Genomic DNA, 16,073 nt, shown 5'->3' on the forward strand with positions numbered 1-16,073 from the left:
TGCCATCTGCAAACAAAGTAATATTTATAATTGCATTAAAATGTTCATTCCTAATAATTTGGGATCTTTGTGAATTAATTAATGATATAAGATGATGATTCTTGAGTAAGTGCGGGTCTCTGGTTTATGATAAAAATTGTTCTTAACTGATTCATATATTTGTCTTTTATACCATTTTTGATGTGATGAACCAAAATTGGAGATAGCTGCTTGTTAAATCCAGCTGTTTCAAGAGTCCGAATGTTTAAGACATGATATAACTTCTAGACATTCCTCTAGTATTATATCCTAGTATAGACACTCTGAAAGAACAGATGAAATCCACTCAAAAACCAATCAGCATCACAGAGATTTTTTTGTACATCTTATAAAATGCATTGATAATATCCCCTGGTTGTGCATAGAGATTGCTTCCTGTGGTGTTGATTAGGTAATATTCAAGCTGTTGTTTAACTTGTTAGGTTAAGTAAAACTTTTAATGGTGTAACTTTCCAGTCAACATATTTAGTATGAGTTTTTGATTTGGGATTTTTGTGATTGGAAGTGTGTGCTAAGATTAAGGTTCATACAGTGTAATGTGCATTTTTTGAGTCAGAGTTCTGTTCTTGATCTAATTCAGGATTACAGTTTCTGAGAAGAGCGATTTGTCTTTGATATTTTATATATATGTTGATTTAACAATGAATAAGCCTGTAACTGTACATTTATATGAAAGATCAGTTAATTTGAGGATATAATGTTTGAACTCTCTATTTTGCAGTAGTAGCAGATTTAACCTCCACTTAACATCTGTTTTGCTATGTAGCTTTAATGAGTGGTCTGAGAATGCTCTAAGCTATGAGCTGTGTCCAGTATTACACCTTTGGAAACTCCTTGACAACAAAATCATTTGATTCTTGATTATGATTTGTACAAAAATGTAAACAAAATATGCTTTTTCACTGTTGTACAAAAAGCAGAATTGGGATTAAAGAGGTAATTTCCATTAATAAAATCTGATTGATAATTGTATATCTCTGTTATGAGTTAAGAATGAAACGCATTTTTTCCTGAGGAAGAATTCCAATCCCAAATCTAGGACAACATTATGTTTATTAAAATTTCTCGCAGTTAAGGCAGAGGATTAATGCTATGAGTTAACAAGCTGTTTCCTGTGGTCCAGGGTTTGATTGCCGCAGCTTTTATTTGCATACTTTGTGACCTTGAAAAAGTCACTTAACCAGACAGTGCTTTGGGGAAACATTGAAGTTAGGTCTCCTGGACCTCAATGCTAGTAACAATGTATACATCAGATAAGACTTTGAAGAGATGAAAGAAAAACCTGGCTTTGTCATGATGTTGTGTTTAAACTTATCTCAATACTAAGGGATGTTGAAAGGGAGGACTGGCACCTTCCATTGTGACTAATCGTCCTTGAATATCATTCTTCAGCTTATAATATTGTAAACAAAAAAAATTAAACGGTTGATCATAATTGACATGTCTTCCTTGACTATCATTCTTTAATTTATAATATCGATAAACAAAAAAAATAATAATTTGATCATAATTGACACATGACAACTATTGGTTGAGTTACTTGAGGCAGGTATATGTGGTACGAAGTAAGATGCATGTGTATGGGTTTGTTGTACAAAACATGTTTGTTATCAGATTGTTGAATAAATGCCCCAAATATTTCTTTTTTAGCTATTGCAGATTCCAGTAAAACATGCACAGCACAGTTATCGTAAATATGGGCCTTTTAATACAAGCAGCATGATATATGCCTACATGATTCTCCTGTTAGGTAGATAACAAAAAGTATGAAATCATATAAGGTGATGACTCCTCTATCATTCAAAGTGATAAGATGCATAACTGTAGGCTATGCATAAAAATTATCTCATGATAGCAATACTATGATCCCACCCCAGAAGCTAATCCTGTTAACTCCTAACATGACTAGCTGAAAACTCCAAATACAAACTCCCCAACTCCCCCAGTAACATAACCATCACCACTGAAATATTTTCAGTATTTTAATTTGATATTTGATTAGTTAGTCTCAAATGCAGCATATCTCTTGTTCCACTAGGCACATAACTAACATTAATAATCAAGCTGTTTTTGTGACAAAACGAAAAAAAGTTGGGATACAGAATGGACTACTATATATAAATGATGGTAAGTTGCCACATAAATATCCAATTTTAAATTTACATCTAGCTCTACTGAGACCAAAACTGTGCCTGTAATATTACAATAAAACCACAAAATAATTAGGTTTTGCTAAAGGACAAAACAGACGAGAATGTTTCACAAACTATACCAAACCACAGATGCTCATCTAGTGCAATTTTCACAAGTATGCTGACTACTAAATAACAATATTACTTGTAATTAGATGTTACTGACTCAACCTCCTTGCTAGTGATGAAGGCAAAAATGTGTTTGTAGGCAGAGATAAAATGAGTGAGGCCTCCAGTTTTTGAGCCTTTGAATAGTTCAAGATGTTCCTTTTATACAGCAAAAGAAAATCAGTTATATGTGTAGGAGGATCTCTTTGAACAAAATGATTGTGTTGTTAGAATCAATTCACAGTAATTGCCAGTTACTACTTCTAGCACAGCGTCACTGTGTTGACACACCAAGCCATCCATTCCAACTAAAACAGTGTAATACTCACTAAGATTTTTTTTTGTTACTGTTGAATAAGCATTCTGTAAAGCTGATTGCTGAGCTTCAAGACAGTAGATCGGAGTGAACAATCTCATATTGATCAGAATGGAAGGATAGCCTGGGAGGGGATATGCGTTCTCTTAAAATGATTAATAAGTAGTTAGGAAATGCAATGCCCTGGTGAACCAGGGCGGAGAGCAGCCTTCCAGCTGGTGAGGAACATAACCTTATCCATGCTAAGAAGAGTGAATAAAATCCATTTGTACCACACCCCCACCATAAGCAATCAATGCTTAATAACAATCGACTTGGCATAAGAGCTACAGTATCATCGTATTAATCCAGTTCCCATGCTCTGCTGTTGCATCTCAAAGGACGGCTGTAAAAATCTCATTCACCAACTCTAGAAATATTGCTAGAGTAAGATATTCCTTGGATAGGAAACAGAAACATTCGTCATGACAACCCACTGTAAAGTTTAGTTTAAATGGAAAAAATGAGCATTATGTAGGAAATACTTCTTCACTGCCAGCATGCCTGCAGTCCATGCATTCATTTCCAGTACTTAATCCTTAACATTTCACCACAATATAACAAGCTAAGATTTAGCATTTAACAATGAGAGTTAGAGATTTATATAACATAATAGAGCATATACAGGGCATTGCATATTGTAAAGGTAATTGCAAAAAAAAAACTTTTGAAAATAACATTAGAATATTAAGCATATATACTGTACATAACCTGTTAATGATTTAAAGAAACTATAACTTGTGAAATTGCATAAACTCATTAAGCTCACATTCATCTTCATTGAGGACTACAGAGTACATAAGTCACTATTACATTATTTACAGTCGAGTGATGAGAATTTTTCAGGTTTACTGTCATATCATCGATCACACTTTATGCAAATTATCATTTCAATGAACCGGACAACCGAAAAAAAAAAAACTTCAAGTAACACAAAAATCGAATGCCGAATGCGTTAGTGGAGAATGTCAAATTTGACACAATTCGAACATTCTCCACACTTCTGCAGCTGTCACTACTGTGCAACACACAGTAAACAGTGTTTTTGCAGGGGGCAAGCCCCCCTTGAACCCCCCACACCGCCTGCTACTTATATATACAAACTCCGAGATCGCACTACAGTGAGGAAAGGGTACGTTTCCCGATCCCCACTAAAGTATGATCTGCATGAAAATGTTGAAATTCAGCATTCACTGTTGTGCATTTCAACATTTATTTTTCATTCTTTTGATACTATCGAATTGGGCATTCGGACTGACGTAAATCAAACAAAGTCCGATGCCCATTTGATAGTAAACCAGTTTTTCAGCATAATAGTAAGTCTGTGTTTCACCTATGTATCATCAAGCTCCAGCTATGTGAAGACAAAACTAGATGTTGAACTTGTCTGGAATGTAAAACCCATGAACTCTATGGTTATTCAAACATGAAGAAAATAGACACGTTCACATAATAAAGGAATCGCTCTCAGCAGGGATTTCCTGTGCAAGACTGTGATCAGGGAACTCAGCACTGGGGAGTTTTTCAAGCAGATGGAATCTTGTCCAGCTGTTACTCAACAAGGAATGGAGAAGTCCAAGAAAGGTTGTAGCAGAAATGTAATATATTGAAGTATGAGGAGATAGGATGACCTAAATCTGTGACAAGGGGACATGGGCAGCAATAAGTCTCCCTTATACATGTTGTGAGCCTAGCTCCACATGCAGCATAATCTGTTAGTTTTCTTAAGTCATGTGGAAGATTGTTCCCATTAGCTGGAGCAGTCTTGATTAAACTGTTTTCTCAAATGGCATGGATGAAAGGGGATTCTCTGGAAAAATCAAGATATAATTTCCTGAGTTTGGATGTAATATGTGGAGGGTTTTATCATTAGTTTGCTTTTCAGGGAGGGTCAGTGTTTTTCATAGAACAGTTTAAAAGTGACAAGCCGAAAGCAATGATGCTGAATGTGAAGTGACTGATAATTGGCTGAATTTTTCAAAGGTGGTACTTTGATGGTAATTTCCAGGAGCTAATCAGAGTAACCTACATCATGCAGGATGGAGCAAAGTTTTAGTTAGGGAACCCTTCTTTCATAAGATCTGGACCTGGGTGTTGTTTTCAAATCATAGGTCTATCCAGAACAAATCCAAGGATTATATCAGGCTTAATGAAAACTTAATTCCTAGCTTGGTATCTGTAATACCCTCCAGTTTCTCCATTATCTAGCACTAATGTTTGGATGGGATTCATGATGATGTGTGTATGTCTGTATGTATGTGTATGGGTGTAAGTGTGGGTTGCTATATTTTGTTGTTTTACCCCACAGACAAGCTAGCCTTGGTGAGACTTAAGCAACTCCATTGAGCGTGTTGTGAATACTTTCTTATTTGTCAGCCACTTTGTAGTGTAAGGATGTTACCTCAGGTGTTCATGGATTTCCTTATTTTGCTATCGACTAGCTCTGTTTGCGTATGTTTTGCTGCAGTCTTTGACCTGCGTCTTGAAACGTCCATCCCAGGAAGCAGGCATGAGTGTCTCTCCAGTACTTAAGTAAACAAACCTATATAAATATGATTTTAGTGCACAGTGGGACACAGCAGATCACAGGTTGGTATCTTGAAATGGATCAGCGTAACACTCCTGCAAGACCCCACCTTGTATGAAACTGGTGTATTACACTATGTGCTATTAGCACCTCCTTTAATATAGAAGCATGAAACAGTAGCCTACCCACATTTTCTATTCAGTATGAGAGAATGACCTGCCGGTAGCAAATGCTACAGCTGTACAGGGCAGCAGCATTACTTCCTAGTAACTCTTCCTCTAGATGCATATTATGCATCTCACACTACCCCACCATAAATATCAACTACATGTCATAGAAATATCTGGAAGTTGTAAGAATTCCTGGACAGAATGCTGACTGATTCCCCAACCCCATGTAAAAAGCTTGCAATGACAGGCATTTAGAATACCATTCAAGACATTGTGGCCTAGCCTTTGCTTCCCACACATAGAGATCTTCAGGGCAGTAGCATTGCCCATCATATCAATACTTACACTATTTACCCATTTTGATAATACTTGTGGCCCTGGTAAAGCACCCTAGTCAGATCATAGTAGGCATCAACTGTCTAAAAAATCATCATGGGGGCCAGTCATTCGCTTTTGGAATTGGCTATGAAAGGGATAAAGCATAATATTACACTTCACAAACCAGGCAGCTGTTATCCACTGGTACTTGCATCACAAGGGCTAAAAAGTTCATGGTAGTGCAGGGCTAGGCTTCTAAAGATCCTAGGTCATTTGCTTAGTAAGTACATATGAACCTAAGAAGTGGCCACTATCATTCAAATATCCTCTGAAAGCCGTGGCACCTACAAGTGGAGTAAGAGGATAACTGATTAATTATTTACAGATTGATGTCTCCAATCTCTTTTAGTATAGTTTGTTGCTGCTTGGAAGTGTAATACTTAAGAACGTGCAAATATCCTACATGAGCCCGCAAGTACGAAACATCAGATGCATGTCAAAGCACCTAGCCATGATTCTTGGTGTGTACATCTGTCACTGAAGTAAAACAGTTCAAAGACATTTGTAGTACTTGGTGCCTTTTCTCTGCATAGTGTCATAAAGTTGTGACATTGCCAATTAGACCACTATTTTGTATGCTGACTCACTGAGACCTGACAATCAATTCTGAAGGTATATACTGCAGTTCTTGGAAGTAGTTTCTAAAAGCATAGCCAGTTGTGAGGAAGTGCACATTAAAATGAAATTCTGTGGTAAGATGCATTATTTAACTTCCTAAGGATGTGTTCTTCTGCATAGTAATATAGTGCCCCAAAGGGTAGGAATGAAGATGTACATAAATTGTATATTGGAAACAATGCAGTCCACAGTATCAGGACAACCTGTCTCTATGCATTCTCATCTGTTCTTATAGAGAAGGCTTACCCTGTCTGTAATATATGGGAGAATTTAGTATGGGCAAAGCAACAGAGTGCCTAAAAGCATGTACTGAAAACGGTCAGCTGTGTTTCTGTAACTGTCACCCTAAAGTAGGCAGCAGGGAAGAATGATTTTCCTTGTTTATACTTACAGTTCTTAAACAAAAGGCTGAACCCATTAAGAACCCCGTATGTGTGAGACAGTTAATCCAGCTTTGTTTTTGCATGTCTGACCGACTTAGAGAATAATATGGTATATCTAGTTTACCTCTGTGTTCTGCAGCTGTCATCCTATTATTCCCACCAGCATGCAATCTTTTGCTATGTCTCTTTGGCATCCAGATGTGCTGATACATGAGATCACTAGTGGACAACAGGGGCTGGACAGTTTCAAGACATCCGGACCATGGTAATTTTTTGTTTTGAGGGGGGAGAAATGGTGCTGCCACTCTGTAAGGCATCTACTGTGCCAAACACTGGTCCACCACATCAGTGCTAAGGATAGGTGGAATGGCATACTGCAGCAGGGTCACTGGCATGATAGTTCAAGCCAAGGCAGAGGCAGTTTCCATAGCAGTGTAGAGGCTGGACACAGCGGGTTCACAAGTGACCACCTGGCTAACAGAATTGGAGGAGTTCTTGGTATTCTTACATGGGGACAAAGGTACTGAGATTATCCCAGGAGGGGTGGGTAATGGCATCAGGATGAATCCACCCCACCACACTTCTCTGATTAGTACGACACATAGCAGATGACTTTAGAGGACCACTACACATACTGACTGTCCTCACTGATGACAGCACAAGTTACTTATGTTTTTATTCTTTTTCTGGAAATATTATTCAGCCAAATCAAAATAGTTGCCAAGGTGTATTTGCATTGTATGTTTCCTCTTTCATGGATACCCTCAGGATGTGTACCAGAGGGTCACAGTTTTAGCCCGTGTTCTGATGTTCAGCCTGGTGTTTCATATTATTATGTATTCACAGGCTTGACCACTGCTGTAGTACCATATGGAGAGGTGGAGGCAGACCGATGGTGGCACTTGTGTAGGTGCTAACAATGATGCTGCCCATGCAAAGATAGTCTTCACAGTCAGATGGCACGGAGGCAGTTTGTCTACATCCAGGGTAGATATCCAGTCACAGTACAGGATGAAGGTGCAGCCTTTCCCACAGATGAACTTGAGCTTGTACAGTCTGAATACTCACCATCCACAGTAGGGGGTGGATTCTTCCATAGATGGAAGCATCAAAGATGGTCCCCACGTGGGCGCAGTAGTTGATGAATGCACTGCATCTGATGTTTGTATACATTGCACATCCTTGCAAGGATACCTGATGTTTTCACTTGCCACAGTTCATCCCTGAAATGCTCATGGTGCTTGTGCTCAAGTTCGTTATCTGCTGCTACCCAGCTGATATAGAACTGACTGTTGTATTATGTGGCGCTCTTGAGGATACCACCCAACACTATTAGTAGCACCATGAGGAGTCCCAGGGACAATGCTGTGATGTTAGTTCTCTACTGAGAAGCAGCATTTTGACCCTCATTGCAGAGGACTGCAAGTGCAACCGTCAAAGCTTAGACCTGCTGTTTTGTCAGTGATTGGGGTAAGGTCCCTACCCAGGCTGGTGATGATGGGTGGAATGATTGCAGGGTACATAGTCTTCAACTATATGTGGTAGTATGCAACATTCTGCTACTCCTCATCAGTAGCAGTGATGACACCCAACCTCCAGTGACAAGCCATATCAGTGTTCTTCATTCAGGTCACTGTCCTGCAGTAGCATAACATTTGTGGCATAGAAGACTCTGACTCCTACTGTAACAAGCCAGAAGAGTGACCACAGTCATTGTCTCTTAGTGACACACCAGTCCCTTCATATGAGAATGCTGTCCTTGATGTAGTACATTATATCATTATGATCCCCCATCCCTGCGTTTAGTGATATGCTCTCAGTGTGTGTAGACAGCCATGTGTCATTGTGTACCTCAGCTCTTAAATGCATAATAACTGTGACCCATTCCTCCTCTTATCCTGCATGGTATAGGTGATGATGTCTGATGCACAACCTCGACCCAACCATGTACTCACCAGCAGAGCCATTCATTAAAGCTGCATGAGTCATGTTTGTTGAATTTGAGATTGCACTGTCACTATGTGCTGCTCATAGTTCTGGACTAAACTTGAGTGGAGCTGACTGCCATCTTATGCTACCCAACATTTGCTAAGTGAAGACAAGGAATGCATGAGCAGTGATGGGATTCACCTGGACTGCCATGTATTGTGCGTACTGCTCTCTGGGAGGAAGGTGTTGAGTGACTGCTGTTTTCCTTTCTGGTCACTGTCCTCATTCAGTGTGGTCACTGCACATTTTGAGCCAGTGGTGTGTGTGTGTGTGTGTGTGTGTGTGTGTGTGTGTGTGTGTGTGTGTGTGTGTGTGTGTGTGTGTGTGTGTGTGTATATCTTTGTGTGTGTGTGTGTGTGTGTGACAGTGTGGGGTGGTACTAATCTACACTTAGGATGAGGATGGCCTACCTATTTCCTTAAAGTGATTTGTTTCTTTTCTTACTTCATGTTTGTGTTATTCTTGCAATGCTTCCTGTAATTTCACTGTAAGAATTTCATGGTTTGCGGTCATTCTTTCCTTTTTTTCTGTATTTTTATTAATTGATACTTCATTTAATTCTCTGTCGAATGCCCCATGATCTTTGATGTCATGTAAGGGATTCCTCTAAGGCTGTCAGGTCACTGCATGAAAGCAAATCTGAGGATTGGGGTATTTGATCTAGTGGAAGCTGTGATAATTCTTGGTTTAGCATTTGATTCTGGAGTCTAAATCTGCACTGGCCTGCATTGCACAGATGAAATTCAAATGGCAGTGATGTTGATGAGGCTGTGTGGCCTCAGTAGTGAAAAGCATTTGGGAAATAATGAAGATTGTGTTTGGCTATGATATAATGGATTTCTTTTGCTGTTGATTACTAAATTGTGGATACCACCCAACACTTTTACTAATTACTAAAAAGTGGGCGGCACAGTGGTGCAGCGTTAGTTAGTAATCACCAGCAAGAGGTTCTCTGGGTCTCGATCTTGGCTGGGAGTTCCTTGTGTGGTTTAGTTGCCATGTTCTCCCCTGTGTGTTTGTGGGGGTCCTCCTTTCCTCCTCCTCCGACATCCGACATTCACATCATGCATCTGCATCTTTCTCCCGCCTCCCACTGAAAAACAGGCTCTGTGGAACCTAATCCCGACAGAAATTCAAAAAAATAAAAATAAAAAAATTAAATGTATATATTTTTTTACTGGTGACTGCATTACTTTCATTTTGTGGTTGCTCATGCTGTCATCACTGTTGGTTCAGATGTGCACTGCTGGTTCCGTTAATGTTTTGTGTGACAGCAGTATGTGCACAGTTAAACTGTTTTCTTTTCCAAACATCTTTATTAAATTTCCACATATGACAAAGGCAATTTTATATTTATAAAAATAAAAAACATACAAAATGATATCACTTTAGTTACAGTTTACATGACAGGCACCATTGAAACAACTGTAGCTGTAAACATTTTACATCACTTATAAACCATCCAGTCATTGTCAGTTAAGCATTATATGGCTCATTCAAATCCTGCCTCTTAAACCTCATTCCTACTCTGCATATAATGTTCACGCAATTCCCATTTTTTCCTATGTAGTTTGCTTCTTCCCTTTTCTAAAGATCCCAATTCCAGTTGTATTACCTCTGTCACTGTGTTTACTACTTCTAGTAAAGTTGATCTAGACTTTGATTTCCATTTTCTAGTAATTGTTTTTTTGGCAGCCACGATAATTAGACTCAGCAAGGCTTTACTATGTCTAGGCAATTCTTATACTGTAGCATAACTCAAAAAAAATAGTCTCCCCAGTCAGTCCAATCAGCTCATCCAGCATCTCTAGCAGAGCGGTCTGCAGAGAATCCCAAAAGTCTGCAAGCTCATCAGACTTAAAAAAAATATGTTCCCAGCTACCTCTTTCTTGCCCATCACACCTCCAACATTTGCTATCCACCTGAGGAAAAATTCTTTGGAGTCTACTTGGGGTATAAAAATACATATGTAAACACTCCAGGTAAATATCCTAAAGCTTCTAGACTTTGTTGCATATTTGGGAGCTGTATACCCCTATTGTCTCTTTGTAAATTGCTTATCCAATCTCTCTTCCCAATCCTTTCTAAGCTCTTCTGATTGACTCATAATTATCATGCAATATTTTATATGCTTTACTAATTATTCCTTTTTTAATGACAGCTTCTGTTCTGGAGTCAATTAAAACTCTACTAGTGTTGTTGTTTAATTTAGGACCCCCTATTTCTTTCTCTTTGCCTATACTCTGATATCAGTCCTTGATAAGGAAGGCAATCTCTAACCTGCAGTCCAAATAAATTCTTGGCCTCTTCCCATTCTATTACCTTTCCCTTTCTAGTTATTTGCTCCCAATACCTTGGTTCCCTTGTCAGTTTTCTCCAATAAATCCCAGTCCCCCTCTTGCCTATTATCTGTATCCCTGACCACAGTCAACCCTATTGGCAAAATCTCTTTTCTGCATTCTCGTTCTGGTTTGGTTCTTAGAATACTCCCTGCTATTTTATGAATATAATACTCTGTATGATTTTGGTTGTTCTTCTTAAGAGCCTGCATCCAAAATCTCAGTCTCTCCTTATTTCTTGATCTTCCTCCCTGTGTCAGCATCATTCCCTTCCACTTTGAATTATAGTTTTCTGCTTGTGCTATGTATAAGAGCCTTAACTGTGTTGCTCTAAAATACCCCCTCAAATCAGGTAATCCTAGTCCACCTTGTTCTGCTGGTAGAATCAGTTTATCCCATTTGACCCTTGTTATCTTCCCTTTCCAGATAAAATCCTTCAACTCTTTTTTTAATTGCTGTCCACATCTCATCCTCCAGTTGATAAAAACAGTTAAACTGTTTTTGTGTGGCATGTAGGGGTGGAATTTAGTGAATGGTATGGATCTGTTTGAGAATTGGCTATAAGTATGAAGTTGGGAATGAGCACTGTAATGATCCTCATAGAAGCTTAGTTTTTATGTATATATATATATATTATACGGTTTACTATCATAAGTGCGAACGGCACTCCTGCGACTATCATATATTCGAAAATGTAAGGTAAATGGCGGCGGTGTCGAAGGCATAATAATCAAGCTAGGAATGGTTTTAACATGGGTCGAGGTAGGTGTTCAGTATTATTCCAAACTACAAACATGTCCCCTACCTCGTCCCATGTTAAAACCATTCCTAGCTTGATTATTTTGCCTTCGACATTACCGTTTACGACCTTCCATGTTCGAATATATGATAGTCGCAGGAGTGCCATTCGCACTTACGATAGTAAACCATATTATACACATACACATGCACACACTTGCGCTTCAGCAAGGGAGTGAAATTTAGTACATTATTTAAATTATTCTGTACATAATATGAACTGTTTATTTCTGAAGAAAATGTAATTCAAAACCCAGTGCAGTGCTGTTTAGATTACAAAACGGAATGTGACTGTATTTACATCATTTTTATCTTGTCACAGTTGAAGCCTAGGAAAAATAAGAGCATGACTCTGAGGGAAAAAGAAACTGCCATACTTCAATATTTACAGTTTTACTTTGGCAGTGTTTACCTAACATGACATCATGCTGGTGGGCAGAGTACATACCTCTTAACCTACAGACCATGGAAACAGGAACAATATTCGTGTCACAGAAGACTCTGACCTTGAAAAGAAAGTATTTCAAAAATATGGATGTGTAATTAGCATAAAATGGGAATACCAAATAACACCCAAGTCTTCCTGCTTCCAGTAGGAATGTGGGATACTACTCGGAAACACGTTTAAAAAAAAGTGTGTGACAACAATGATGGAAGAAATAGGCACATTATCAAAGATACAGTGTAAAATCTGTAGACTGTCATGAACAGTATTGCAAACGTCTACCACGCAAGGCCATTTATATTTATTCTGAAAAGGGAGATGTGTAAGATGTGTTTCCTTTCTTTAAATTATTGGTGCCAATAGTATGTTGGTTATGTGGTGTTGTTTTCTGTTTACTAGAGCTTCCAAAATCATATTTGATGAGAGGGAGTAAGAAAATTGTAAAATGGGGTAAATCAAGTCTGCAAATAGGGAAATACCCCCCCAAAATAAGTACATTATTCACAGGGTTAAATCAGCCCTGAAAATAGGAACATTCTTCCAAAACAGGGTCAGCTGAGAGGTCTGGGGGAGTTTCAGTGGAGGCCCTGTCTTAACAATTTCAGTTAGAACATCAGTAATTCCATCAAAGAAAACTCAAGTAAGTGTTACTATGGTTAAGTAATGCTGCTATCACAATACATGACAAAAACATAACCCTTACAAAAAGTGTGCTAAATCAGTTTAAGATCATTTGTGTAGCATGGAACATACTGTAATCATCGTGTACGCCACAATAGGATAATAATACATTGCCCTCCCAGATATATTGAGACAGCACTTTGAAGTAGCCAAACGCATGCTCGATGTTTCAGAATTCTTCATGTGCCTTGTTCTGCTTCACTTCACTGATGCTGTGTGGCTTCTGTTATTAATCATGGCTGCAGCAGGTATCTGACATAATCTGCAGCACAGTGCCACCATATATGGAGGGGGATTAATACATATGTATTCACCTTATGTAGCTATATGCATTGCACATGGCCACAGTGTCTGCAATTAGACTTGATAGCTCTGTGGAATGTAAGTGGTAATATATATGAAATGTATACCAGAAACTGCCTGGGTGCTGTGCAGACACATTGAAGGACTAGCACACACACACACACACACACACACACACACACACACACACACACACACACACACACACACACACACACACACACACACACACGTATAATTCAACAATGTGCACTTCTGACATACTGTGGGTTCTGGAATTTGTTTTTAGAAACCTAATAGAAACATGAATACTACTAAAACATTGACAGATATTTTATTAAGACCTTGGAACAGCAATCTGTGAGTGAATTGTGTCTTGTATATAATGTGTGAGATTCTGGCAGTCTTTTCTAGAATACTTAGTAGGTAGCATTCATAAAGACTTAGAATCATTGTGACTGAGTTACTGACTGAAGAATGAATGTTCTTCAACAGGGAATGGCCACTGAAAAACAAGTCTGCCGCTTCACTGCAGCATATCAAAATGCTGTGGAGCTCGTACTGAAAGTAACGTAATGGCCCCCTTATTTTATGCACACTAAGCAGCACTTTTGCTGTTTAGTGTATATAAAATGTCATCCCTTTATGGCATTGTGCCTTATAGCACCCCTGGATGGGTGTTATTTACACAGTAACATACACCCTGTTGAGCATTACTTCTTGCGTAATTGCCTGTTTGAAAAGCATTACACTGGCATTGCTCGCTTGCTATGAGAGTAACTCTTTATGAAGCTTGTCCTGCATCGCTGTGAGCAAATCACTGGACCTCTACGATGTTGTTGGGCTATTCCTAAATGTTAACTTAATCGCATATGTCTTAGTATCTCTAAAGAAAAAAACATAAACTTAATGAGGTAATATAATTTGCATAGCCTAGTTTCAACACAGGTTTGTTCTTATTAGTAATGCTACAATAACTACGTAGGAATTAAAATGTGATTTCTTGAAACCATTTTTTGTTGCTTTCATTTGTATTTTCAGAGTCTTGCGTATATTGAAGCGTATATAGACTTCAGTGAGGATGACAACATAGAGGAAGGAGTACTAGATGAAGGTGAGTTTTCTAATATAGGATTTATTCTGCATATTATTAATTTTCTGTTTTTTGGTGTAGACATTGATGGATTTAATATTTACAATGTATCTAAATTAGTGAGTTCAGCACTTGAGCCGCTTCTGATTACTGGTTTAGCAGCTAGCTAGTTTAAGCATCCTTTAAACCCCTTTTATGTAGACTTATCTTAAAAATAAAAACATCAGTTAAAAAAAGTTAGTACTTCCTAAATTCTTTATGTATTGAATATTGATTAAACATTTGGAGACTTATGTAAATTGTTTCGGATTTCATGTAGAAACTACATTGAGCACTTCAGCAAGGGGTTAAGTGTGTGTGTGTGTGTGTGTGTGTGTGTGTGTGTGTGTGTGTGTGTGTGTGTGTGTGTGTGAGCAGCTGTGTTTTTCCTGACACCATTAAACTGCAAACTGTCATCTCACTGAATGCAAATTGCAAATTTGAAACAAATTTTTGGCCATGTTTTTGTTGTATTCTTTTATGGATACCCCAAATGTCAATGTTTAGTAAAAGACAGGTTTTCAGTAAATATAAAGAAAAATGAAAATGCTTTGGTACTGGAAAGATGTATTTAAAAAGTGAATTATTTCGGTGCTCAGGAAGATTATGGTACAAATACCTGCCTCACATATGCACCCAGAGGTTTCTTATTAGAATTCTGATTATAAGCCTTTATCACGTGTTATTATTCATCTATTGTATGCAGTTTACAGTTAATTCAAGCTGGTTATGGGGCTGTGCTGTGGTTAGGCTTGAATTCTGATTCACAGAGTTGATAAGACATTATATAGAACATGAAATATATAATGACTTGGATTTCTTTGTGCTTATATGGTAATATTGTAAGTATAGTACAGAATTCTTGTTCATTGTAGCTTAGTAGCAGACAGAACTAAAGCTTTAATCTCAACTTTAACTTTTAGCTGACAGCATAGTGAAGGCCCTACAGGCGGAGCTGAGTGCCCATTTGTGTGATAGCCGCCGTGGAGAAAGGCTGCGGAGTGGGATCCACATTGTGATTGGTGGGGCAACCAATGCTGGCAAGAGCAGCCTGCTGAACATGATTTGTAAGTACAAATTATCAGTCCTCTGTTACTATTTTACGTAAAGTCATGTGTTTCATTGTTCCCCTACATATTGGAATTTGCAGTATTCTGTTTAACAGGTAAGTTCATGATGTAAGAAGATGAGATGAATTCATCTTTACAAATATTTGGAAAAACTTTTTTTCTCGTCTCGAACAGTACTGTTAAGACCAGATTGTCAAATATATGCAGGGACTGTGGGCTTTTAACAAAGAATGCTAAGTATGTGAAAAAGAACAGAAACAAAAGTTAAGGGTGCTGATGTCCTAAATATGAATACTAGGAGTTCAAACAGGAAGAAAATGTGCAAAATGCAGAGTCTGTATTATAGATGTTGATAGAACTGGGGCAGTGATCGCTGCAGGCGTATTCTTTACCTGACCTTCTGTAATGCAAAGAAAACTGCAGGTCACGTGTTATCCTTAATATTAGAAATAACATTGAATATGACCTCTATGAGCTTTCTTTCAGTTTGTGAAATTGTTGAAGCATTGTAAGTAGGTGTAACAAGGTTATGAAGCACAAATTTAA

The 16,073-nt window shown here is 38.2% G+C and overlaps 1 protein-coding gene across 1 annotated transcript in view; it reads left to right on the top strand.

The window, feature by feature from the left end:
• The window catches only part of GTPBP3 (GTP binding protein 3, mitochondrial), a 466,262-nt gene that overhangs the window by 129,968 nt on the left and 320,221 nt on the right, over positions 1-16,073 (top strand). Inside the window, exons 5-6 of the mRNA XM_044090661.1 lie at positions 14,367-14,439; positions 15,381-15,524. Coding sequence (XP_043946596.1) covers positions 14,367-14,439; positions 15,381-15,524 — 217 coding nt within the window. The remainder of the gene's footprint in view (positions 1-14,366; positions 14,440-15,380; positions 15,525-16,073) is intronic.

This window comes from Protopterus annectens, chromosome 13.part0 (assembly GCF_019279795.1).
Source record: "Protopterus annectens isolate FY-2018-M chromosome 13.part0, PAN1.0, whole genome shotgun sequence".
Classification (NCBI taxonomy): Eukaryota; Metazoa; Chordata; order Ceratodontiformes; family Protopteridae; genus Protopterus; species Protopterus annectens.